The sequence below is a fragment of the Rhipicephalus microplus genome, chromosome 3 (genome assembly GCF_043290135.1).
Source record: "Rhipicephalus microplus isolate Deutch F79 chromosome 3, USDA_Rmic, whole genome shotgun sequence".
Taxonomy (NCBI): Eukaryota; Metazoa; Arthropoda; class Arachnida; order Ixodida; family Ixodidae; genus Rhipicephalus; species Rhipicephalus microplus.
Genome location: NC_134702.1, coordinates 41551840 through 41579226, shown reverse-complemented (window position 1 = coordinate 41579226; position 27387 = coordinate 41551840). Strand labels below are relative to the sequence as shown.

At 48.0% G+C, this 27387-nt stretch overlaps 1 protein-coding gene across 1 annotated transcript in view; it reads left to right on the top strand.

Moving 5' to 3' along the window:
* LOC119161743 (carbonic anhydrase 1) overlaps positions 1 to 27387 on the top strand; it is a 72721-nt gene that overhangs the window by 6190 nt on the left and 39144 nt on the right. Inside the window, exon 2 of the mRNA XM_075887827.1 lies at positions 13026 to 13165. Within this exon, the coding sequence (XP_075743942.1) occupies positions 13026 to 13165 (140 nt within the window). The remainder of the gene's footprint in view (positions 1 to 13025; positions 13166 to 27387) is intronic.

Here is a 27387-nt window from a genome sequence, read left to right as displayed (position 1 = left end):
AGAAAGAAACTGGATGTTGGATGAAAACTGTCTGTGACCAGAAGAAGGGTGCATTGTAAAGTTTTAAAAATGTTTGCACAGTAAGCTGTCGAAATCTAGCCTCAAGTGGAATGATTCTAGCTTCCAAATAAAGCACGCTATTCGCGACACACCTAGGTAGCCCGAGACACAGCCGCAGAGCTTGCCTTTCTAGCAATATAAGAGGTCTTAATTTGTACTCAGCACTTACAGAAAACAGAACGCAGCCAAACTCCAGAATCGGGCGTACGTAAAGTTTGTATATCATAAGTAACGTATCCCTGCGCATCCCTGACTTCCTATTGCAAAACCGGCGGAGCAATCCTACGGCGCTTTCTGCTTTACGGGTGTTTGATTCTATTTGTTGCTGCCAATTTAAATTGTCCACGTAAACAATACCAAGATATTTTAGCGCTGTTACTTGTGGAATCGGATCATTTCGATAATGCAGTGAAAGAAATACGGGAACGGATACCGGAAATACAAGCAGAGCACATTTGCTAACATTAGGTGAAAAAGACAGCCCGCCAAACCATACCTCAAGCTCACTCAAATAGGACTGTAAGATTTGATACAAACTATTGATATCTCGGGATGACGAGAAAAAAGCAATATCATCGGCGTAGACGTAAAGAGGAACATTTTTATGAACGGGAATAGATGATAATAATATATTAAATAAAAGAGGTGACAGGACTGATCCTTGCGGAACACCTCTTGTTTGCTTATATAAAGCCGAAGTAATTTCCTCGTGGCAACAAGAGAATTGTCTCTCAAAGAGAAACTCCTGAATCCAAGATATAATGTACTTGGGAAGCTCACAGTCCACTAATCTTGAAATTAATGTACTGTATTCCACACTATCGTAGGCTTTTGCGATATCTAACGTGACTAATGCAGAAAGCTCACCAGATACTTTTGCAAGGCGAATTCGGCTTTCCAAATCAGCATGAGCCGACCATATAGAGCACCCCTGTCTAAATCCTACTTGCCTTGGTGAAAGGATGTCCTGACGAGCGATGAATTTACTGAGCCTTCTATGAAGAATTCTTTCAATTATTTTTACTAGGTTTGAAGGAAGTGAAATTGGCGAAATGTTATCCAGGACATATCTGAGGCTTAGATTTTTTCGCAGCAACACAACTTTAGCAATTTTCCATGCGCTTGGAATCCATGCGTGCTGTAAGGAGCCGTTAACAATATTCAAAAGCTCCTCGGGATGGGAATTAAATATCAATTTAATCATAGAGTTTGTAATCTGATCTGGACCGGGAGCCGCTTGCTTTACAGTTAGTATGACATCTGCCAGTTCAGCCATAGTGACCTCCCGAAAGTCCGAGGTTGCGCTTTTTAATGTCACAGGTCTCAAGCATGACGAAGCGAAACGCGCTTGAAGTCCTTTCGCGATGCCCTCTAACAAATCTGTTGTCTCTTTAGGAGACAGCACTACTGAATGCGAATATGCTGGTACCTGCGTCGATTTTTTGTTCCGGAGAAACCTGTACAGGGCAGATCTTTCATCAGGTTTTGATAAACGCGAATGTAAGTCAGAATTGTGTTTATCTTTAGCTATTGCAACTGTACGTTTGAACAGCGCTGCGTGGAATTTATAGTCAACCCAATTTTTCGGAGTATGGTTGTGGCGTAAACGTTTCCAAGCAGCCTTACGTCGCCTATACGCAAGCGCACAATCTTCATTCCACCAAGCTGAATTTGACGGTGTGCTGCCGTACTTAACAGTAAACTCTGCCGGCTGGACAGAGTCACTTACACACTCTACGACTGAAGCAGCTCTTTGCTGTCCGACGCGTCCTCTCAATGACGAGAGCGCAGAGTTTAAAACAGTTTTATAAATTTTATAGTTGGTGAACCGTTGTTGCCGGATAGCAGAGGTAAGTTGTGGTAGCATGATTTCATAAGTAATTGGTACATGATCACTACTCGTCCCATTATCAAACGTTTCCCACGATGAAATCATAAACTGGCCACATGAAAATGTTAGGTCTAATGTTTATGAGCTTATCCCGCGTAGAAAGGTAACTTGTCCAGAGTTATGACAGCGAAAATTATTATCCTGCAACCAATTCCACAATCTTTTGCCACAGCCATCTGTTTTAAGCCCCCAATAAATGTGATGCGAGTTAAAATCCCCAGCCAATAAAATTGAATTTTACGAAGAATTCTTGATAACACAATCTAGGTGATCTGTGCGTCTTACTCCATTCGGAAAGTACGCATTAATCACTGTAATCCTGTTGGAGTCAGGTAACAAACAATCTATTTCTAACAATTCACAATCCGGACAAATATGTTGAAAAGTTACAGTAACATGATGACACATTTTTGAAGATATTAGAACTGTAGCGAAGCCTCCGAACGCTGAAATGGGTCGAACTCTTGAGTACCTTCTAGTGGGGCTACCCAACAAGGACGCCGCTCGCGCTGGGAGCCCGTGCTTGGCTGTGACTGTCGCCATTACATATTCTCGCTCGTTGCCGGCTAGTAAACGCCTTAACAATTTGGTGGAGAGTGCTGCGATCCCTGTCTATGCCTTTGGAGCTACGATCACGTACCCTGCCATCTACTATGTACCACGACGCTTCTCAGCAAACGCCTCCTCCAATGCCACCCCCTTGTCCCGGTGTCCCCAGAATCCGCGATCCACCCATCTTCACTGGCGCTGATGGCACTGACGTGGAGGACTGGCTCGCTATTTACGAGCGCGTGAGCGTCCCCAACAAATGGGATGAGGACGGCAAGCTGACCAACTTGGTATTCTACCTTACGGGTGTTGCCAGTTTGTGGTATAACAACCACGCGTCCGATTTTGCCACCTGGTCCGATTTCAAGACCGCAATCATCAACGTCTTCGGCCGCCCTGCTGTCCGCAAGCTGCAAGCCGAGCAGCGCTTGCGTGAACGTGCTCAGGAGGCTGGTGAGTCATTCACGAGCTATATTGAAGACGTCCTGGACCTATCCAACAAATCTAATCCCACCATGTCCGAGTCTGAAAAGATCCGGAACATCATGAAAGGCATTGACGATGATGCCTTCACGATGCTGCTCGCCAAAAACCCCGGCACAGTGGCTGAGGTCATCACACTGTGCCAGAGCTACGAGGAGCTCCGCCGGCAGCGTTCGATGACCCGACGCTCCCCACCACGAGCTGCAACGCTTGCTGGCTTGGAGGCCAGTTGTGACCAAGTGGCGTTGATGGCAGAACTAAAGTCCTTCATCCGTGAGGAAATCGCACGTCAGTTCTCGCTCCTGCCCTTCGCCCACCAACCGACTGTTCAACAATCGCCTACTACCCTTCTCCCGCCCATCCGTCGAACGATTGAACAGGAAATAGCGGAGGTAATGCCTGCGTACCACCCCCCACAGCCTCCGGCTCCTGCGCCCCTGAGTTACGCGCAAGTGGTCGCCAGGCCGCCCCAAGTCGTTCCAGCAACCGCCCCTCTGACTTACGCCGAAGCTGCCGCTCGACCTCCGTCCTTTGCAGCGGGTGTTCCCGCTACGTATGTTGACGTAACCCCTCAGCCTCAGCTTCAGTCCACCATGCAGCCACCGTTCCGTCCATCAGCCCTTGCGACGTGGGTGAGACCTACCCCGGTGAACAGATGGCGCACACCCGACAACCGGCCCATCTGCTTTGCGTGCGGTTACGCCGGTCACGTGGCCCGTTATTGCCATCGCGTACAGCCGGCTCCAATTTCTTCACCTGTTGCTGGCCAACTCAGCCGTCCTTATCGCGATGAACCACCGTCTATGCCACCTCGATCTCGCCCAGGTCCATATCGACGATCGCCGTCTCCACGACGTCGTTCCCTGTCCCCCATGCGGCCAAGTGCGGCAGCTCATGAGCGGGAAAACTAGTCGTCGCAGTCCCCGAGGCAAGGACTGCGACGCTATCGCAATGTGAAAGCCCTCAGAGCAGCCCCTCGAATGTCATTGACGTGTTTGTGGACGGTGTTTGTGCATCGGCGCTTATTGACACTGGAGCTGCCGTATCAGTTATGGACGAAAAACTCTGCCGCTTACTTCGAAAAGTGACGACGCCACTTTCTGGGTTATCCCTCCGTACTGCAAGTTTGCACCGCATTTATCCTACAGCAGGGTGCACAGCTCGCGTTGTCATCCGGGACGTTCTGTATGTCGCCCAGTTCATCGTCATTCAGGCATGCTCTCATGACGTCATCCTGGGGTGGGACTTTCTCTCCCGCCATGACGCCGTCATCCATTGTGCCACCGCCGAAATTGAGCTCTCACCCTTCTCGCATTTGACGCCAGAAGACAGTCCCCCGACACTGAGCAAGATTCTAACGAAAGACGATACAACAGTGCCTCCAAACTCGACGACGGCTGTGTCTGTCTACTGCGCTAGTCTCTCCGACACCATTGGACTTGTTTCGCCATCTGACCGCGCTTGCAGCAGGAGAGGGTTGCTAGTACCTTTCGCGACCGTGCAGGTCAACCAGGGCAACACTGCTATTTTTGTAACCAACCCGTCCCCGTATGCTGTTACCTTGCTTCGAGGGGAATGTCTCGGCAGAGTGGAACCAGTCGACGACGCACAAGTCCTGGACGTACCCGATGACACGCGCGGTCCCAGGTCGTGTACCATCAATGCTGTTTCCACTTCTGATTCGTCATCTGCTGATGTATTTGGCCCCTCCATCGCTGACAACCTTACGGCCGTACAGCGTTCCCAACTTCTGGACCTGTTGCAAGAATATCGTTCTTCTTTCTATGTCGGGCGAAGTTCTCTCGGTCGCACGTCCGTTGTTACGCATCGCATCGACACCGGTGCCAATCCACCTTTACGGCAACGTCCATATCGCGTGTCGCCTGCTGAACGTCGAGTAATTAATGATCAGGTTGACGATATGCTCCGACGCGATGTTATTCGGCCCTCGGACAGTCCATGGGCGTCTCCTGTTGTTCTTGTTGCGAAGAAAGACGGCTCTGTGCGGTTCTGTGTGGACTACAGACGGCTCAATAAGATCACTCGCAAAGATGTTTATCCACTGCCACGCATCGATGACGCGATTGACAGCCTTCATGGAGCCGATTTTTTTTCTTCTCTCGATCTGCGCTCGGGGTACTGGCAAGTACCCTTGGCTGACGACGCTCGACCAAAGACCGCCTTCATCACGCCAGACGGCTTGTACGAGTTCAACGTCATGCCGTTTGGTCTATGTAATGCACCTGCGACCTTTGAGCGCATGATGGACACCGTTCTGCGCAACTTGAAATGGTACACGTGCTTGTGTTACCTCGACGATGTCATTGTCTTTGCTCCGGATTTCTCCACGCATCTCCAACGTCTGAAAGAAGTTTTCGCACGTGTGAGCAATGCCGGCTTGCAACTAAATCTGAAAAAGTGCCGCTTTGCAGCACGGCAACTCACCATACTGGGGTACGTCGTGTCCAAAGACGGCATTCTTCCTGATCCTGCCAAGCTTCAGGCCGTGGCCGAATTCCCCAAACCTGCATCTGTCAAAGAACTGCGTAGTTTCGTGGGCCTGTGCTCCTACTTCCGACGCTTCATACGAAATTTTGCCACGATCATATCACCGCTGACGAAGCTCCTTGGAAGTAACGGGCCCTTCAATTCATGGTCATCCGAGTGCGACGACGCGTTCGCGAAGCTCCGCCATTTGTTGACGTCGCCTCCCATTCTACGCCACTACGACCCTACAGCCCCAACGGAGGTGCACACAGACGCCAGCGGCGTAGGCCTCGGCGCTGTCCTGGCGCAGCGAAAACCCGGATTCCCTGAATATGTCGTAGCATATGCAAGCCGTACGCTCACGAGAGCCGAGAAAAACTACACCGTCACGGATAAAGAGTGCCTGGCGATCGTCTGGGCTCTTACAAAGTTTCGACCTTATTTGTATGGTCGCCCATTCGATGTCGTCACCGACCATCATGCACTATGCTGGCTTTCTTCATTGAAGGATCCCTCAGGCCGTCTCGCCCGTTGGTCTCTTCGCTTACAAGACTACGACATCCGCGTGCTGTACCGCAACGGACGCCAGCATGCTGACGCCGACGCCCTCTCGCGCTCCCCTCTGCCTGAAGGTGATGTGCTCTGCTCAGTATCCACGGCTGATGTTTCTGCCATTGATGTTGACATCATCGCTACCGAACAGCGAAAGGATAATTGGATCGGCACGCTCATCGACATGCTCTCTGATCCATCCGCAACGCCATCCACGCGTGCCTTGCGTCGTCAAGCTCGCCATTTCACCATCCGTGACGGCCTTCTACACCGACGCAATTACGACGCCGACGGCCGGCAGTGGTTACTCGTGATACCCCGCAGTCTGCGGTCAGAAATATGTGAATCCTTCCATTCAGATCCGCAATGCGCGCACTCTGGGGTATTCAAGACCTACCATCGCATTCGACAACGCTACTTTTGGCGCGGCATGTACCGCTATGTGCAGCAGTTCGTTCACTCTTGCCTCACTTGCCAACGCCGTAAACCGTCAGTCCACATGTCGCACGCCGGTCTGCAACCGTTACCTTGCCCTGACCGTCCCTTTGGGCGCGTAGGTATCGATTTGTACGGACCACTTCCTCTGACGTCGGCTGGTAACCGCTGGGCCATCGTTGCCGTTGATCATTTAACGCGATACGCCGAAACCGCCGCTCTCCCTGCGGCTACTGCGCGCGATGTTGCGTCCTTCCTGCTGCATCGATTTATACTGCGCCACGGACCACCCCAAGAGCTTCTCAGCGATCGAGGCCGTGTCTTCTTGTCGGAAGTCGTCGAAGCCATTCTGACGGAGTGCCATTCTGTCCACCGCAAAACTACTGCTTACCACCCACAGACGAATGGCCTCACCGAACGCTTTAACCGCACCCTCGGCGACATGCTTTCTATGTACGTCGCTGCCAACCACACTGATTGGGATAATATACTGCCCTTCGTCACCTACGCCTACAACACCGCCCCTCAGAGCACGACTGGTTTTTCACCTTTCTACTTGCTGTACGGAAGGCACCCGTCGCACACCATGGACACGATACTCCCGTACACGCCGGATTCATCTGAGTGTACACCGATTTCCGAGACAGCCAGGCTTGCTCAAGAGTGTCGCGAGCTTGCGAAGACTTTTACAACGCAAGAGCAAGAGCGGCAGAAGAGTATTCGTGATGGCTCCACCACTTCTGAGCCCACGTTCCTTCCTGGTGCGCTTGTAGGGCTCTCGATCCCGACATCTGCAGCTGGCCCCTCTTCCAAGCTACGTTCAAAATACGAAGGCCCCTACCATGTCATCGAGCGCACCTCACCCGTCAACTATCTCATCGAACCCGTTGAACAATCTTCGGACATGCGCCGCCGTGGGCGAGACATCGTCAACGTGGAGCGCCTGAAGGCTTATTATGACCCGCTCATAGTAACGAGCTGTTAGGTCGCCAGGCGGCTCCCTCTTGGACCCAGGGGTAATTGTAGCGAAGCCTCCGAACGCTGAAATGGGTCGAACTCTTGAGTACCTTCTAGTGGGGCTACCCAACAAGGACGCCGCTCGCGCTGGGAGCCCGTGCTTGGCTGTGACTGTCGCCATTACATATTCTCGCTCGTTGCCGGCTAGTAAACGCCTTAACAGAACCAATAATCCACCTCCTCTACCTGGCCGATTCAGTCTAAAAGTTCGAAAATATTTCAGAGTAAATGTTTGGTTTACTGAAAGCCAAGACTTTTGAAGTAAAATTCTATTAGAATTTGTTTGATGTATGAGATAAATAAGATCTGTGTAAGCGGAAGATACGGAGTGACAATTCCACTGAAGAACTTTTACAGGCGCTATGATGGACCTAATATAGTTGACTCTACTGCAGAACGCAAAACGTCCTGCTCATTGTTGGTATCAGTAACAACTTTTTTTGGTTTTGACATTGACAAACTGGTTGGAGACAATGGAGCATTGCGTCGTTTATGAGTGATATTACCAAGCCTCATGTCGCCAAACGACCCACTGGGCCCCACAGGGGTCGGCGACTGAGTGCTGATGAGCGTTTTAGGGGTAACATCTTCTTGACGCCGATTATTTTGTTCATTGTCGGGGTGCTCAGCTTCACCCTGGACCATGACAGTGTGTGCAGCGAAGGAGGGAATAAGGCTGTTTAACCTGGCGGCGAGCATCTCGGTCAGACCTTCAGCAAAGGTGTTGAAAAGCCGTTCCATAATCATCGGCATGGCCTTATCTATCGCTGCCGACACTGCGGAAGCGACCGTTGCTTCAATTGACCCACATTGGCGTGACGTAGCAGCAGCGTACCCCACTTCGCGCTCTTTAATGAAGGAAGTTGCCTCAGACCGAGAACAACGGCGTTTCTCCAATATATCTAGAATTTGTGTTTCACGTTCTCGAGCAGGGCAGCTATTGTCCGTGGCTGTGTGTGCTCCATCACATAGGCAACACCTGCAGTTGTCTACCTTACAATTTGACGCGGCATGTGCCCCACCGCAATTCGCACATCTCAATGAGGACCTGCAAGCATTAGCGCTATGTCCAAATCGCCAGCAGTTACGGCATTGCAGTGGGCGAGGTGTCAATGCCTCTACACGGAATAGATAAGGCCAGGCCTTCAGTTCAGAGGGGCGTGTGAGACCAGCGAAGGTAACGATGACGCTTTCAGTAGGGACTCGCGTATCACCTAAAGGTTTGGTGCATCTGTAGACAGATGTCACGCCAGCCGGAGAGACCATCTTTAAGAATGCCTCACGACTAATGTTAGTTGGAACACCACGAACAATGCCCTTCACGTAAGCAAGATGAGGGGGGATAAAAGCGCGAACAGCAATGCACGCAAATCTCGTGGTGGCCAGTAAGTCTGTTAAGCATTGAATATTTGAAGACCTGCATAGTATGCCAGTCTTGCCGAAACGCCTCACCTCTGAGATGTCTAGAAAGTGACCGCTTATGTTGCGAAGTTCTTGAAACACCTCCGTTTCACTCAACCGAATGGCTCCACCATCAGTGGGCACAAGGGCGACAGGCAAACTGCTTACGCCGTTCTTGAGGAAACACTCCAGTGGTACCGATTCAGCGGGGCGACTAGCCGAGCAGGGCGAGCCCTAGCCGGGGCCGGAGACCGGCATTGATGGCTCCTGAAAAATCAGCAAAAAGAAATTCCACCGCTAATAAAGAGCCAAAGGTGATGAGTGTGGCCGATCCCCTCTCACAGCCGTGCAATCGAAAGCGCCAACTACTGCAGGAACGATCGCCTTCTTCCAGAAGCCAGATGACAGCTAGTGCGTAGGCGCCCAGGAAACCGTTCTCGGTCTTTATTCCAACCACAGCTTTCCCGCTAATGATGATATTACCACTCCTCGTCTTCTACATAATTTTCAACATCTCCAAACGCTTTCTTGGTTTTACGCTTGATTTTGCACCATCCTTGCTCTTTCCTAAACTCCGTCGGTGATAGCTCCTCTCCATCGACTTGCACGCCCATTTCAGACGCCATCCATCACAGCGGATCGGTAGTACCGGTTTGCGACGCCGACGCATCAGGCCTACCGTACCCGTCTACTGGCTTGTCGGGCCAGCGTGACGGTACGAAAAATGTTGTCGGGGTAGCCGAATTGCGGGCTCACCTGCCTAAAGCTGGTATCGGGAGAGTCCGCAAGACTTTCGCAGTCACTTGGGAATATCTAAACAGAATAGCAGGCAAGTAAATGTCGAAAACCGTAGAAAATCAGTGGAGCCGATGTGGAACGCGTCCACACTCCATGGCCCCTTAGCGACCACCCTCAAACGGCTATAATCAACAATAAATACAAGCACTGCCCACAATGTCGCGGCATGCTTATCAGAGTGCAAGGGTGGTTTCTTCTCAAACTGTAAGCACGTTTTCTATGCTACTGTAAATAACAGGCATAACACAAACTAAAGGATCGTCGTTCCTGTCTTCAGTATTACATTCGGCGGAGTAACGATGTGAGAACATTTGATAAAATTTGCCAAAATGTTCGAAAATTTTTTATTGAAAACTAGCGACCAAAACATGTGTATGCATTAACACACTGCTTGGGCTATCTACCAACATTTCATGCAAATTGTTTGACACAATTGTTCGCTACTGTGGCAATACCCCCCCCCCCCCCTGAAGTACGGGACGGCTGTATGCTCTCCCATAATAGAGTACCAAGTACTCTAAATCGTTAACAACTTTTTCTAAACACACTACCCCCCCCCCCCCCCCCACCGCACTTGACCGCAATAAAAGCGCCTTCACGAGATTGGTGATAGTGTGCACAGTGTTTGTGGTATGGACGCGCCGCTGCCTCGCGGAGTACAAAGGAAAATCGGTGAGGGCAGCCTACCCGGCGGTTTCCCGCGCGAAACTGCTCGTGTGGCAACACCTGAGCGAGGAACTGGAGACAAATGGAGAAGAAGCCTTCCTTCGCCGCTGGCACACTCGGTTCTTTTACACAAAAGATGGGAGGCTCAAGTTTCCCATTATTCCCTACTGACCTGCCCCCCACCACTCCCAGACCATCGTCTACCTAGCGCAACCATTTAACAACAAATAGGGTAATTTTTAGTATACCTCCTCCCCCCAAATAGGTGAACACAGGCGAATCCGAAGGAGCTGATAGAGCAAGAGTTGCTAGGGTTTACAACCCAAGGCGAGTACACACATTCGAGAAAAAATCTTCCCCCCTCCCGTGCGCAAAAAAAAAAAACCCGGTGTTGTTGTTGTTGTTGTTTTTTAAACACGTGGTGAACAGCCCACCCCTGTATGCTTTTTTTGTTACTTCACTGCTTTTGTAAAACCAAAAGCGTCAGATGTTTGTGTGCAAATTCTTAGTGCAAAGTAATCAACCCTTATTATTGTAAAGGTTATTCCCCCCACGTTGCTTTCGAACGCCGCACAAGTGAATGATTTATAGTGGTTTGTAAACACAACAAAAGTGTGATTATAGCTTTTGTAATCAATATTAGTTCGAACTCTGGCCGATAGGTGACAGTCCATGCTCTCTCGGTTGGCGAGTGTACGACGACATGGTTGTAAAGAGACAAATGAACTTCTCTTTGGTGTACAAGTTTACTCTCGTGATCATCGAGGGCATACGGGGCGGCTTTACGCTCTCCCATAGTAGAGTACCTAGTACTCAAAATCGTTACCCACTTTTTCTGAACACACTGTAAACTCCCTCAAGTGTGAGACCCATGGGACGGCTTGCTGCTCTCCCATAGTAGAGTATCAAGTACTCAAAACTGATACCCCATTATTATAGCACTATGGTTCAGCACTACCAAAGCTACGGGATGTAAGAAAGCCACATACTTGCCCAGTGAAACATAGTCCCAGATAGATATGAGTGCCTTGAAATTGGCAGGATTGTCTCAATTTGGCGTTTGTTTGGTGTGTGTTACGCGACATAGATACTCGATAAGTTTTTCTTCATCGCATGTATTTCCTACGCACTTAATGATTTGTGTGGGTTACCGGCGGTAACAATGGTTATATATAAACGTGGCAGCGCTTATGCACAAGCGACCGCCCGCTTCAATCCGAACTTGCTCCTGCTAAGCGGCCACAACAACAAAGACAGGGTGAAATCAGCCATCGATCTGTTCAATCTTACTTTGAGTATGAAGCATCAGGTACGTTTTGTCGTTACAAGCGAGATATGCTGCTTGCGTAGCCACATCTAAGCCTAACGCGCCAAGGCCGGTGCTCGGGTTGTGTCGCTTGACCAAGAACCCTGAATCTCCAAATATCGGACGTGCAACCTCGTACAGCGTTCCGCGCGTCGGATGGTCCTTCGGTGATACAAAAAAAAAAAAGATAGAAACGAAGCATTGCAGCGAGAGACCCGAAGGAACGCGATGACACAGAAGCAGTAATGCCAGAGCCCCGAACATGTATACAGCGTTGGAGAGCCACAAAGTGAAGTTATCCACAGGCATGCCTGAGCGTCTGCCAATCTTCCGCAGAGCCACAAATCGAATTGTTAAGACCTCACGCTTCCTCAAGTTGGAGTGTTGTGACTTGTTTGACAGTTTTACTTATTTCGTGAGGCTAATAAACCATGCACCCATGTTACAACATGCAATGAGCGTGCAAGGGAAATTCGGTGGGCAGACGCCGTCAAGACGGTGAGCAGACGATACGGCGCGGAATAATACATGTGGAGGGGCTCATCGCCTTTTCCTATTGGCTGGGGGCCCTGTAGCCTCCACAGGACTGAATGGAACTTCTGAAACAGAGTATATGGGCGACAAACGGGACTCGTTTACTTTATATATATATATATATATATATATATATATATATATATATATATATATATATATATATATATATATATATATATATATATATATATATATATGAGTACTAAGTGCTCTAAGTCATTAACTCCTTTTTCTGAACACACTAAAGGGGCTGTCTGCCTGCATCAGGCCATCAATCGCTTCAAAATTGGTTTTCCTGTGTAAGCAAACGTTATGATGTTATGTTGAATATTAAAAATGTGATCTGCATATAGAATATATTTTTCCAAGCACAGAGTTTATATGCAAACAATATGTGGGTGGGGCTTGTATATATTCTAAGAATGTGCCATAACATAGCAAGATGGCTGTTTTCCTTCTTTCTCCTTGCCGCAATATAAGTACAGTGGAGCACATGTATGCAGACCTGCCACGGTGGTCTATAGCAGCTAAGGCTGCTGACCCGCAGGTCGCGGGATCGAACCCCAGCCGCATTTTGATGGAGGCGAAAAAGCTTGAAGCCCGTGTGCTTCGCTAGAGTCAGGCGCCTGTTAAAAAAAAGAAACCCAGGTGGTCGGAATTTCCGGAGCCCTCCACTACGGCGTCTCTCATAATCATACGGTGATTTAGGGACGTTAAACATAAACAATTATTATATTGCAAATGATGGAACAACCAAAGTGAAATTGTAGTTCCTGGTGAGTTGAGTTGAGTTGAATAAACTTTATTTGCCCAACGGTTGTTGCTGTGCCCGGGGCTATTTAGCTGCCAGGGACACATTGTTAAAGGAACATCTTTTGAGGTCCTCGGCGACAGCCCTGGACCACTGTACGGCCCACACCTAGTCTTCAAGGGCCTCGCTGAGAAGGGCAGCTTGCCATCGCTCAGCAAGGCACCCCATTTCGGTGGGTCCCTCATTTGACGTCATCTTTTTTTGTGGCCTATCTAAAGAACTTGTTTCTCAGCCGATTAAGCAAACCGTTTATAGTGAATATGACACGCGGTAAATGATAAGGGCAAGGTGGGAAACGGAAAAATAAAAGTGATTTCGCGTTGTTTCCACCGGGAAGGTACAAAAAAGGCGAAAAGTACTAATTTTTTTTATTAGTGATAATATTCTTTTATTATCACTTTGAAAAAAAAAAACATCTCTGAAATTCTGAATTGGCCTGCCAATTGAGCTTGCAAGGCAGAGCAGACTGACAGCAGACTACAAGATTTCATATATATAAGACCGCATAGATGCAGACACTTTTTTAACGTATCTATACAAAATAAAGACGTGCTTGTACGACAGTGCAAGACAAAATAAAACTTATACTAACACAAGTAGCGTCACCTAGCCTGACATTTGATCATACAATAATAGGACAACATCAGATTTTTGATCACGCAAAGAAAAGAGAAAAAAACACAAGAAAACGAAAAATAACATGACAATGCATTATAATGTCGTTCTGATGCGTGCTGGGTAAAAAAGGAGGAGAAAATGTTAAAAAAAACATGAAATTATATTTCCTTTAGTACATCAAGGGCAACGCGTAGCCTGACGCAACATAGCGACCTTTAGGTTCTTATGCAGCCGATGCCTTTATCCGAGAGAAAAAAAACAAGCATAACCAAGGAGTTACATATCAATGCGACGAAGAAGTCGCTTCTGTTTGAATTTTGATTTAGCACGTTAAACGCTCGTAGGTACAGTTTATTAAAGCAAGGTGGTATGAAGTAGCTCCGAGTGCGCTGACCATATCTGGTGGAACAGCGAATTCCTCGAAAACTGTTTTTAGGTCGCTCATCTCACGCAGTGAACCCGGAACCACGAATCTGAATCAGTTGCGTCTCTCGATCAAGTGCACTAACCAAAAGGCAAGTTACTGGCAATGGCAGAAAACTAAGCGATAACTTTTCGCAGTATGTTATGAATCAGTCGTGTTCTTCAAGGAAGTGAGTCGACTTTCGGCCATCGGTGCACACGCTAGCACCAAGAATAATCAACAGAAAGGTTCTGCAAGAGGCGTAGGGCAAGGCTCGGGTTCATTTATTTATTTATTTATTTATTTATTTATTTATTTATTTATTTATTTATTTATTTATTTATTTATTTATTTATTTATAAATACTGCTGTCCCATGCCTGGGACATTGCAGGAGCGGGTACAGAAAAATCAACGAAAGCACAGAAACAAACAATAGTGCGCACAAATTTATGTGACTAACACATAAAATTTTTCCCGAACTCTACAGTGTTCATTCTACGCAATGCACCATCAAGCTTGTTCCAAACTTCCACCACACGCGGAAAAAAAAGGAGAATTTGAAACAATCCAAATGAGACCTGAAGGGTACAAGGTTCAAAGCGTCTGTACTATACGTGTTGTGCGCGCTGGTATATCAGCGAAAGATCAGAACAAAAGCTCGTGGTACAGCGTGTGCGATCCGAATAACGGACTTGTCGCGCTGAGAGTATTCCTTATACGTAAACGCCACACCTTCGTGAAGAGCTTTTCCTCAGTCGCTTCCCGTTTATGCTTAGACGCCGCATGCGAGCTACCTTCAATAGCTACTTGTATTATAGGCGTGTCCGTTTCTTAACTTTTTTTCAATCTTGAATGCTCTTGCTTTTATGTCAACTTATTCCACAACAAGCGCTGTTTGGCGATTATGAGTAATCACTGTCCCATTTCCAGCCACAACCTGTCTACCGTTTGCAGCTCAGTGAAAAAAAAAAAAAAAACAAGGGCGCGGACCAGGACGGGGAGAAAGTTTCGCCTTTGCATTTGCAAGCTTCCGTTCTTGCTCTGATGTTCGCGGCGACGCTTCAACCCACTCAATATAAGAACACCCTAACGAGCCCTCGCTCCCACATTCATACGTGCGCCTTCAAAGCAAACCACTTCCAAAAGTGGCTCACAGGACACCCATCGATCAGAGTATAGCGACACGTCGTTTTAATAAAGCTCACATGCATGCGAGTAATGGGATAAACAGAGCTAGTTGGTGCAGGATGGCTTAGCGTTGCGCTAAGGAAATTTAGTGCTCCTCTGGTTAAACTTTGGTTTGAAGTGTTACCCTATCATAAACGCATCGCTAGTCCATCGTATGCGAGCGACTCATACGAGAAGGAAGTGTATATATGTGTCCCTGCATTTGGCTTCGGTGACGTCCGATGGCGTCCGATAGCCCTGATACTGCCCATCCATCTATATAACTCATCCATCCATAAACGTTCAAAAAATGCTTATGGATGGATTGTACAACTTCAGTGAACGCCCGGCAAGGTTCGCGACCCGAGCTTCTCCCACATTTGCCCCCGCCGAGCCGTGGACCAAAGGCGAGCCCGTTTTGACCAGCACGTCGTTGCTTTTACGTTCGTTTTTATGGTCGTTGCCAAAGTTATGGTCATTGCAAAAAAAATTGTGGGGGGGGGGGGGGGGGGGGGAATTTAGCAGCATGCTTATGGTAAGTGCTAAAGTGGCTGAAGTGAGAAGACGTTCAACAGGAAATATGACTTGTGTATATATGTCGATAGGTGGACCTGTCCATAAAGTTCCCCATAAGTACACTAGAGGGTGCTCTGGTGCTATTGTCTACAGGAGCTGCAACGCACGGCGCTTGAGCGGGTATGGGAATGATGGGTATAGTACACGGATTGGTCTGATCTTCGTTCTTCTAGCTGCGTTTGGCTTTGCGGGGCTTAAAGCATGCTTCGTTGGGAAATGACTATCAGCAAATGTTCCGAAGTTGTATTTCACCACTTTAACCGTTTACGCTCACCAAATAAAATCAAGTCACGAAGTTCACAACGGTTCATTCTTTCATCCGAAACAAGAGCAAAACACTTCAATAAACAAAGCTTCAAGTGCGTTGGAAGCCCGCAAGCACAAATACTAGGAAGATCTGTGTACTATACCCATAATTCTCATGGTCGCTTAACGATCACAGCACCAGAGTTCCGTCTAGATAGGTTTAAAAAACTCTATGAACCTGTTCTCGTGAAGGCGTGTACACACACACATGCGTGCACAACGTTTAGTAGAGAACATCAGCGTATATTTACCGCAGCGAAATAAGCTGACTGCCATGCAGACAAGAGATACCACCGCTAGGGTGGCTAAAACACCAGAGAACGCCGATAGCACCAGAGAACACCAGAGAACACTAGAAAACACGAGGTAGCACCGCTGTCGCAGATGATGCGGTTCAACACCATCCTCCTCAAGCGCCTGCGCATTCGCCAGCTGCTGCCGGTGCGCGACTGCAGCGCTGGCCGTACCGTGATGCCTTGCGCTCCGAGATCTCGCCTAAGTGTGACACAAACTGTACGGAACACTGATTTGCCTGCGCATCTTCTATATTTATCTTGCGTATTTCGTGCGTTCTTTTCTAGTGTTTATGTGCAATATTTTCTTGTTTCCGAACGATTACCTGATATTTTTTATCCTTTCTGTTCTTTGCTTGCCCCGCCGCGGTGGTCTAGTGGCTAAGGTACTCGGCTGCTGACCCGCAGGGCGCGGGTTCGAATCCCGGCTGCGGCGGCTGCATTTCCGATGGGGACGGAAATGTTGTAGGCCCGTGTGCTCAGATTTGGGTGCACGTTAATGAACCCCAGGTGGTCAAAATTTCCGGAGCCCTCCACTACGGCGTCTCTCATAATCATATGGTGGTTTTGGGGCGTTAAACCCCACATAATCAAATCAATCTGTTCTTTGCTTGTGATTATCTCATCTGTTTTGTGATTATTCATATCCTGTTCTATAGTTTCTTTTCTGCTGTTTTTATACTAAGCTATTCTGTTCTTGTACGATTAATGTTTATATCTCTCTATCAAGAGCACCGATTTCGGGTATCAACAGCGGGCAGTCCAGAGGGCGGCGGTCGGACTTGGCCTGACTGTCCAAACGCGGGAGCGGCCCGCTGGCCGTTGAGTCGTGCACCTCAGGACTTCTAATAAAGTTTTGCCTCTATCCATCTCTTTCTCCTGACGCTGGCGCATCGCTGTCACTACGCCGGTCTACGCTTGAACTTGAACTTTATTTTCGCATCTATATACATCGTACGGATACTAGGAATACAGACGAAGTCACATAATGGCATGACGAGGTGTGTCCCCCCTTTCATCATTTTTTAAGCGACAAACATTAGAGGGTAAAAATGAAAAGTACAATACATAAAAAGAGTTATGTTCATATATAGAAAAAAAGAAGTGGGCATAAAAGACATGGCTGAACATTGATTAATCCAAAGAAAAACGTATTTCTGCGTCTTCTCAGAGAAAACACAGTACATTAGAGATAATTTGAAAGCACTTGTATCACAAACGCCGAAATAAATAATATACAAAGTTTGAAGCGCATCGCTATACACTTCAACATAAGGCCTCGAATAGACGAATTCGGTGACGCTAGCGTCCCAATGCGCCTACCTGCTCGGCTTATCTAAGTTCGTGACGCCAACATGAGACATTGTCTCACGTTGGCGAGACATTACAACGTTCATAACGTCTCGCGTGGCGAGACATTATAAACGTTGGCGAGGCAATAATACTATAGCTACGGAGCAGCTCAAAGAACAGGCGGTTTTTTGCCTGACTGCATTTCGTGTTCGTGCACGGAGCAGTTCGGGTCGTGGAGTGGAAATGCTCCGCAATCAGCCTTGTCGATTACGACGTGGGAAGGAGTACAAGCTCCACCCGCAGCTATTTGCAGGCCAACGCAAATGAATTTCGCAATCAATCAATCTCTGTCCAACCACGTTAGCCTGTTTTCATGACGTCAAGCACTTCTGCTGGCTTAAACACTCCTTAAGCTCCACCCGAATCTTTAGAAAGATAGGTAGACGATTTACAGTAGACATGTACTGCAGTATAAAAGCGGTCAGCAGTTCTCAAAAGATTAATGGGATTCTAATGTAAGTGTGGAAATGCCCGGGGGGGGGGGGGGGGTGAAGTGCAGTGCTAGCATTACCTAGAAAATTTAGTTCTTTAGTTATTCTGTTATAGTGATGATCATCTTTACTTGACTAAATTAAGGATAGACAGGCAGTTTTTTCGTAGAAAAAAATTCTACGATTGAGAGCAGTCTGCCAGCGACATAGCCTGATATTTAGTATCGTGGTCAAATGAAGTTTAGCTTACGGAAACAGTGGCTACATTTTTACACTAAACACTTCGAAATCACATCAGTAGAATTTATACAAACGCTAGACGCGATTCTACACAGACTTGAATAATACACTGTGCGCTGCTACGAAACCATGAAAAAAGAAACTTTGTGCTTAGAACAAATGTTCTGCGATTTTGAATACGATGTACTCTACTATGAGAGAGCGTTGAGCGGATCCTGGATGAAAACAACCTATAACCTGAGTTATGGAGCTTCGTAAAAAAAGCGAAGAATAGAGTGTGTTTAAGAAGTGGTTAGCAATTTACACTACTTGGTACTCTATGGGAAAGCATAAAGTCATCCCGTGCACACTCAGAAGGTGCGTTTAGAAAGAGTGGGTAACAATTCACGGTACTTGGTACTCTACCATGGGAGAGATGAAAGCCAGCCCTTGGGACTCACATTTGATGAGGCCGCATCGTCTTTAGAAAAAGTGAGTAACAATTCAGAGTACTAGGTACTCCACTATGGGAGAGAATAAAGCCGTCCCAGGGATCCTCCCTTCGTCAGGGGATGAGGTATACGGTGTGGTCAGAATAAAGGGATAACAATTTCGAGTACCTAATATTCTACTATGGGGGAGCATAAAGCCGTCCCGTGGGCCTCACACTGAGGACAAGCCCGATCGCACGGAGGAAGAACGGGTCCCACCGTCAGCAGATTTAGTGTTCCCATATAGTGTAGTCCATGATTGTGGTTATATCAGAAGAAAAGAAAAGAAAGGTGCCGACCCGTAACTGTCTCTCCTTACGAGGACACCTCAACAGGTCAGCAGAGGAATGGGATATGGGGAATAAAAGATATAGAGAGAAGGAATAAAAAGAATAGAAGGAAAATAGATGGATAAGAAGCCGCCAGCCAGCGAGAGGAAAAAAGAAGGAGATAGGAAAGTGGAGATCCGGTCGAAGCAGTCCAAGGGCGGGGTGCCACAATGCGAGAGCTGCACGGCATCAGGAGACCGCGGAGGGCGAACCAGTCGGCGGGAGCTACGCTGAAGTCGGAGATCGCGAGGGCACAACCGTCCAGCTTGAAATCCTCCGAGCGAATGAGTGTAGTCCATGCCGAGGTGCATGTGTTAGACACCCCAGTATTACCGTATGTATACGCAAGTTCACGTTACTGGTTTCAGTCGACCAGCATGAAGGACCCTACAATTATTATCAGATATTTTGATATCAGTACTCAGCCCCACACAACATATTAGTCGAGAGAGATAAACTTTTATCTTCAAATATTCCTAGTGTTCACATGAGAAGATAGAACTTGTGCTTCAAACGAAAAAAAAAATGGCAGCATATCCACGGAGTGAATGATGGAGAGTGGGGCGAAGCATTCGTCCGTCCATTCGTTCTTGCTTCCGTCCGTCCATGCGTCCGTCTGCGTGACCGTCCATGCGTCTATCCGCCCGTCCAGGCATGCGTCTGTTCGTGCGTCCGCCCCTGCGTTCGTCCATGCATACGCCTCTGCGTGCGTTCATGCGTCCATCCATGCATCTGTGTGTCCGTTCGTCCATCTATTCAACACTCCAAGTACCACCATCTCGCATCTTTTCACCATATATTCTCCATATAGAAGCACCGCCATCCAGCTGACATTCCAAGGACTAAACGAAAGGTGGCACACGCACACTTTCTTACGGCTTGCGCTTCGGGTCTACTTCCCACCTTTAACTACCTCGAGTTCATGGTATATGCTAGTTCACTGTATTCATGGCACTGCGGTCCAACGCTCGCTAAACCTTTCTAAAACCAAGGAGCTTACGCCCAGCGAGTATAACGTAGCAATTTTTTCCTGTCAGATAGCGCCCAATGTACATGCCAATGGCTGCTAATGGGAAATGAGAGACAAGAGAATTCGGCTTTTACTTTCTTACGGTTCGCGCTTCGTATCTACTTCCCACCTTTATTTACCTCGAGTTCATGGTATATACAAGCTCACTGTATTCATGGCACTGCGGCTCAAACGCTCGCTAAACCTTTCTAAAACCAAGGAGGTTACACCCAGCGAGTATAACGTAGCAACCCTTTCTTGTCAGATAGTGCTGAATGTACATGCCAGCGGCTGCTAATGGGGAATGAGAGACCGGAGCATTCGGCGTTTAGTTAACGCGCACGCCGCGAACTTTTTATTGTTCAACAAAGCACAGGAGAAATCTCCCACCGGCACCACCTTGCAGGTCGAAATGTAACACTAGTTACACACTACGACTACGACTACGAGGGACGAAAGGGTGCCGCTTTAAGAAGCTTCGTCCCTAAAACAGTTGACACAACTCGCAGACTCAGTGAAATACAGGCGCACTGAGTTTTTGTGGGCGGAGCGAGTTTTGGCGATCTCGAGTGGCATTGTGCCGCTGCGTACTTGTCGGCCGTCGACGGCGGCAGTCGTCGTTCTACGCCGAGCGACACTCCTAAGCCGGGTGCGACGACCGCGAAGGAACATGTCCGTGTGGTGTGAACAATAAAGCCTTGCGCACGTGTGGTACTGCCTGTTCGACATCACGCTGAACTCGTCAGACCATTATAGAGAGAGAGAGAGAGAGAGAGAGAGAGAGATAAAGATGCCAGGAAAGGCAGGGAGGTTAACCAGACACACATCCGGTTTGCTACCCTGCACTGGGGAAGGGATAAAGGGGAGAAAAGAGGTTGCAGAGAGATGAGGAGGTACACACAATCACGAGCACACTCGGGGAGCAGACACAGTCTACAGGCGGTCGCTCAGGTTTGTTGACTTGAGGTAAAGTAGCAGTGCTTTAGTTGCTTTCTGCGCAACTGAGGCAGATGCCCAAGGTCCTAGTATCTTCTGCACACAAAATGGTCCGGGGTCAAGTTGATTCAAAACCATCCGGAGCTGGCATCGCTGTGTGTCGTAGCAAGCGCAGCTGCACAGGACGTGTTCGATGGTCTCTTCAGCTCCGCAGTAGTCGCATGTAGGAGTGTCTGCCATACCAATGCGAAAGGAGTACACCTTTGTAAATGCAACACCCAACCAATTGCGGCATAACAGTGTCGCATCAGAGCGGGAAAGTTGTGATGGTAGCTTTAGCTTGAGCGAAGGATCCAGTTCATAAAATTGACAAAATCTCGATAATTAAATAGGAAGGATTGGCTTAGGCTGGGGCCCTAGATTTTTCTTCTTATTTTTTTAGTGATAAAAATGGCGCATTTGAACTCAAGCTGTATTCGGGTGAATTTCATTAATAATGTGTCGCGTTTCGCTCGCTAAATATACGATTGGATTATGAGGCGGTTCATAAAAGGAGTTGTTCAGATAATTTCGGCTTCCTTGGGTTCTTTAACGTGTCCAAACATTGCACAGTACACGGGTCTTTATCAGTTCGCCTCCACCAAAATGCAGTTAATCACTTCCGCCAAGACATTCGGTGTCCGAGGTCTCATATGACACGCTTTTTAAGCAGTACCAGTAGCGAAGTACGCCGTAGTTTCAATTGTAGTAGCAATAGTTCAAGTTAAGCTGTCAGGTTTTCTCTATCATTTTGCTGTATACTGATAGTCCTTCGAAAGTGCATAAGAGGTATGAAAGAACAGCTTGCGAGGTCTGTTACGCCACCCTAGTTATTCCCACGTTCAACAAGCCGTGCGCAGTCCGTTCATCGGTGAATGGTTTCCGTAAGCGGTATCGATAAAGAAATGCGAACAAAGAGACCCGAGGTCACGGCGTAAGATACAAAGTGTTTGTATATTACACCGTGCTCGAGGGCAATGTCTGCATCGCCAACCATTCAAAGGACAAACCCTCGTGTCTACTGTGTTCACCTCCAATGCACTGTGTTTAGCGATTTTGATCGCCGCTATACCAATACAACCATCTAGCACGGATGGATTCTCGTTCGTTCGTGTAAATGAAAATAGGTGTTCAGAAAAAGTGGGTAACAAATTAGAGCACAAGGTACTCTACTATGGGAGAGCTTAAAGCTTCGTTCCTGTAAATGTGTGTTAAGAAAAAGTGTGAAACGATTGCGAGTACTTTATACGCTACTAGAAGAACAGTAAGCCGTCCCGGTTTTAGAAAATTTTATTTCCGGATATATCTCACATAGCTTATGTGTTTAGAGAAAAAAAGGGTGACGCTTTAGAGGGGGTTTGAAAAAGGGGGTAACGATTTAGAGCACAGGGTACTCTACTATGGGAGAGCTTAAAGCCGTCCCCAATGAGTCAGAAGAAACGAGTACTGTTTAGAAAAAGTTTATTCTTTCATGGGACGCAACAAACCTAAGAGACAAGCGTCTGTATAACAGGCACAATAACACACGAAAGACAAAGCACAACATACACTACACATTTAAACTAAAGTGTCCAAGTCCGTAGGATGTCCATAGTCCGTTGTACTAATAACTGTACATATACTACGTAAATGCACTAATCACAATATGGACAATGTACATGATGATATATGTACAGAATTTACAAGACTTGGTGAAGATGTTAGAAAATATGTACAACAGGTATCAATATTCATAAAGGTTACATAACTTACAGCGTTAGAATGAAGTGCATATATAGGAGAGCTCACACCCATATTGAACACAAACAAACACATAAAAATAGTAAGCACATAGTGATTACATGCACCAATCAGACATTGACAGGTGACCTGGCTATAGGAACCAGGCCAGGTGGAAAACTAATTGAACGCGTCTGTCAACTACGGACAGAAAGCGGCACGACCATTGTCGCAGAAATTCTTCCTCCCCAAGGAAGAACAATTCCTCCGACAGAAACGATATGAGTTCATAGTAGAGGCGTTCCAGTATTAGAAAAAGAGCACGACGACGATGATCTGCCGCAACAGCTTCGCACCTATTACGCCATAAACAAAAAGCTCCCGCAGCTATTAGAAGGCATGCAAAGCGACTACGCGGGCAGCGACCAGATGTTACAAAGCGATTAACACCTAGGCCGCGAAAACTAGTGTTAACTGACTTCCAAAACACCTTTGCAATGACACATTGCTGCAGCATATGCTGGTTAGACTCCTGTAACGGGCAGTTAGGACAAGTGGAAGATGGGACCATGCCCCACCTCTCCAGTCTGTCCCGTGTTGGGAGTACTCTCCACCCAAGACGCCACATAAAGTCACGGAGGTGACCAGGCAAAAACAAGGCCGTTATCGCGCTCCACTAGACATGTCTCGATCGTGCTAGACGGGCTGGAGGAACCAGAGGAAGCAGAAGAGCCGCCGTTGTATCTACAATGCGGCTTTCAAGAATGTCCACATCGGGACAAACCTGCTGCGCGTGTCGATAAAATGCTACTGCCGTTGAGTAAAATGCAGGTACGTGAAGTGTTTGCGGTGCAGAATTAAGCCGTGCATCTGGTAGTAAATAGCGTAACTTGGTGCCTAAGAAATAGCAGGCGAGATCACGCGCGGGGCACTGATCTCCATGCAACAACCGAAGTAAGAATCGTAGGGCAAGCAGCCGGCAGCGAACAGAGACGGATGGGAACGCGAATCCACCGCAGTTTCTCGGTTGCCCAAGAGCTGCTCGGCAAACCAGCTCTGTTCCACCCGACCAGAAAAAAGAGCCAATGAGGGATTGCAACGACCTGGTGATTTGTAATGGGGGCTGTAAGACATGAGATATATACCATGCACGGCCGCAAAACACCGTCTGTGCTAAATGCCTTCTTTCTAGCATCGGTAAATCACACTCTTGTGCTTCCCGGACGTGTCGTTTTACATCATCGACTACTGAATTCCACAAGGAGGCTGATATGCCGTAGCAAGTATAATCAAGCCCCAGAATGCGAATAGAGTCACTTTTTTGAAGACCGAAAAAGGAACTTAGACTTGCGTCTGGTGAACCAATGAATAAATATCGACATTTGGAAAAATTTAACGCAGCACCTGAAATCGTGCCATACGTAGTAAAAAGTCGTAGGCTACGGGATAAACTGTCCTCATTCTTCAAATACAACGTGATGTCATCAGCAAATGCTGTCACTGTCACGGTACCACTACCTGGAAGAGGAAGGCCTCTAACGTAAGGATCAGCGATTAGCGATTGAAGGAATGGTTCGAGGCTGAATACAAAAAGCGCAGGGGATAGAGGACACCCCTGGCGAACACCACGGGTAACCGGAAATGGCGCACTCTCTAAACCATCAAGAAATAACGTGCTGCGTATATTTCGGTAAGCGTTTCTGAGAAGCTCGACGAAGTTTTGTGAGAAGCCAAATGCTGTCATTACGCTAAATATAAAGCTATGTTCGAGGCGATCGAATGCCTTTTCCTGGTCAAGTGAAACCAAGAGTCCCCGAGCTGATCTTGCTAACGTGTACGCAACTATATCGCGCGTAACAAAGGAGAGACTGTGGATTTCTCTTCCAGGAATAGAGCACGCCTGATGATGACCTATTAAGGAGGGCATCAGGCTTCTCAAACGCCGAGTGATAACTGCCGCGAAAGTTTTATAATCAACGTTGAGGAGCGTTATTGGTCGCCACTCCTCTGGGCGAACTGACGATGGGTCATGTTTAGGTATTAAAACAATTCGACCATCGCGAAAGCTATCAGGAAATTCAAAATTCTCGAAGCAGCGGCAAATAACAGAGGTGAAAAGGGCACCAATGTCGTCCCAAAACGTTAAATAAAACTCAACAGGCAACCCATCTGGCCCGGGAGCCGAGCCACGCTTCATGGAAGACAGTGCCTCTTTCACTTCGTCAGCTGACGGACTTGTGCACAGTTAGTTGTTCAGCTACTTCAGATGAAATTTGAGGGAGCCTACTTAACATTGTGGCTGTCTCGGTGGTACCGCGATGTGATGACATTGTCGTACGAGCCATGTTGGCAAAGTGAGCTAGAAAAACTGATTGATCACGTGTCGGCGGTAAGGCAGTGTGTAAAAATCTGGCCACCGGAGTTCCTAGTCGACTCGACGGGTTGAGAAGCGAGCTTTTCGCAAATCGTAGAACCTCAGGGTGAGCGCAAGGATTACGTCTGCAACGCCAAGCAGCCGCCGTCAATGACGAAGCTGCAATGAGGCGTTGAAAACGACCCCTTAACTCTCGCTGCCATGCGCGCATCAGGGGAGTTATTCGATCAACCCGAAGAGCAATACGCAGCTTTGTGGCAGTGTCCGCTAGTTCTTCGGGCGTACGGCGTCTAAGGGCCCGCCCTGCTACTGAGCAGTGTAAACGCCACTGCGTCTTGAGCGCGTCCCACACCTCCGGACCGCATCCCAAAAGAGAGGCGCGCAAGGTTCTAGATAAACTGGAGCGTGTACGCGCGTCGTGCAGAATGCGGATGTCAAGACGCCAAGGTTTCACTGATGATGAAAAGGGAAAGTGAGCCTCGAGCGTCACTGGTCGGTGGTCTGATATATAAACATGTGATGATGGTAATGTTACTACATCAGAGGGCGATACGTAAGAAGCTAGCGCGCTCGGCACATAGAAACGATCCAAACGACTAGACGATGTGCTACGCCGCCAAGTCCAGGCATACTGTGGTCCATGCACTAGTCTGTACGTATCTGTCAAAGAGAAATGGTGCACTAGGCGACGCAGCTCTCGCGCGTTCCAATCAGAGCGACCCCATCCTGGACCTTGCACGTCAGCTCGCGTGTCTAATACACAATTAAAGTCTCCAGTGAGTATTACATGACGACCGTCTAGAAAATACACGTCCAGGTCACGGAAAAAATTGTTAGACATCACTGCTTTAGCTGGCCATAAATACACAAAACACGCAGCTTGAAGGATGATAGGACGCAGTCAAAAGCCAATACCCGTCCGAACGCGTCATAGAAAACATGATGATTTCGCAGAAGAGCGCGGTTAAAAATAATAATTCCAACTCCAGAGAAGCGAGATGTCGCGAAGGAAAAATAACAGCCTAAATTAAATGCGCGTTTGAATGCACGAACGTGGCCAATGGTGAAAAAATTTGTTTCTTGTAAACACAGAATATCACAATGTTCTGCGCGGGCTATGCTGATAACCTCGGCTTGCTTTACTGGGTTACGGAACCCTTGAACATTTAAAGAAAGAATTTTCAGGGTGTCAGCCATATTGAAAAAAGATGTGTGACTTACCTGGTCGTGTTTTTCGATTCGGTATACCCCGGGGATTAGTCCGGGGGAACTGGAGTACGTACACTACACAGCACAATTCGATCCTCTAGAAGAGGGTCGAGGTTTCTTCGGTTGCTGGAATTCGGAGCGGCTGTCGTGGGTGCCGTCCGAGCTGGTGCCAGACTTGTGAGCACGCTTGACCTCTCGCGGGGCTTGCATTTCCACGTCACAACTGTCTGGGCTAGAAGGGAGTCCGATGCTACTGTCGACTTCGAGGCTGAAGCTGCTGTCTGACGAATCAGATGGTGGTAGGGCTGCAGCGTTAACGTTGTCGCCGCCTCCAACGACCTTGATCACGGATTGCTTATCGAGACGCGTCAGTAAAGAACTCCCATGGCATCTTGCTACTTGTTCAAGGGAGTCACGAGCCTGGCTTTCGGAATGATCCAAAGGGCTTTGCTCATTCGGTTTTAATTCTGTTCCAGGCGAGACACCAGCGCCCGTAGATCTCGCAACGTCAGCTTCTTCTGGGCACTCAGCTGCTAGGTTTAACGATGATTCCGGTGCCTCGGTGCCTACCAGCGCTTCTTTCTCGGCTTGCGCCGACGTCGAACATGGCACGACATGTTTGTCTGGGACAGACGCGAGGTCAATCGCGGTGGCTGTTTCTATTGCTGAGATTTGCAGACGTGGCGCGCTCGGGTTGGCCAAGCTGCACACTTCCTCATCTTTTAATGGAGCTCTCATAATCGGATTCTGGCGTTCTTCTAATACAGCTTCGGGTTCTCGTTCATCTGTTGCCGTTGGTGACACGGACGGTAGGGCAGGAAAGGTCCCCGCAGTAGCATCATAATATGAACCACGCACAGGGCAGACGGCGGTAGGGTGGTTATCTCCACAACGTCGGCAGGGGCGGTCGCAACCTTCGC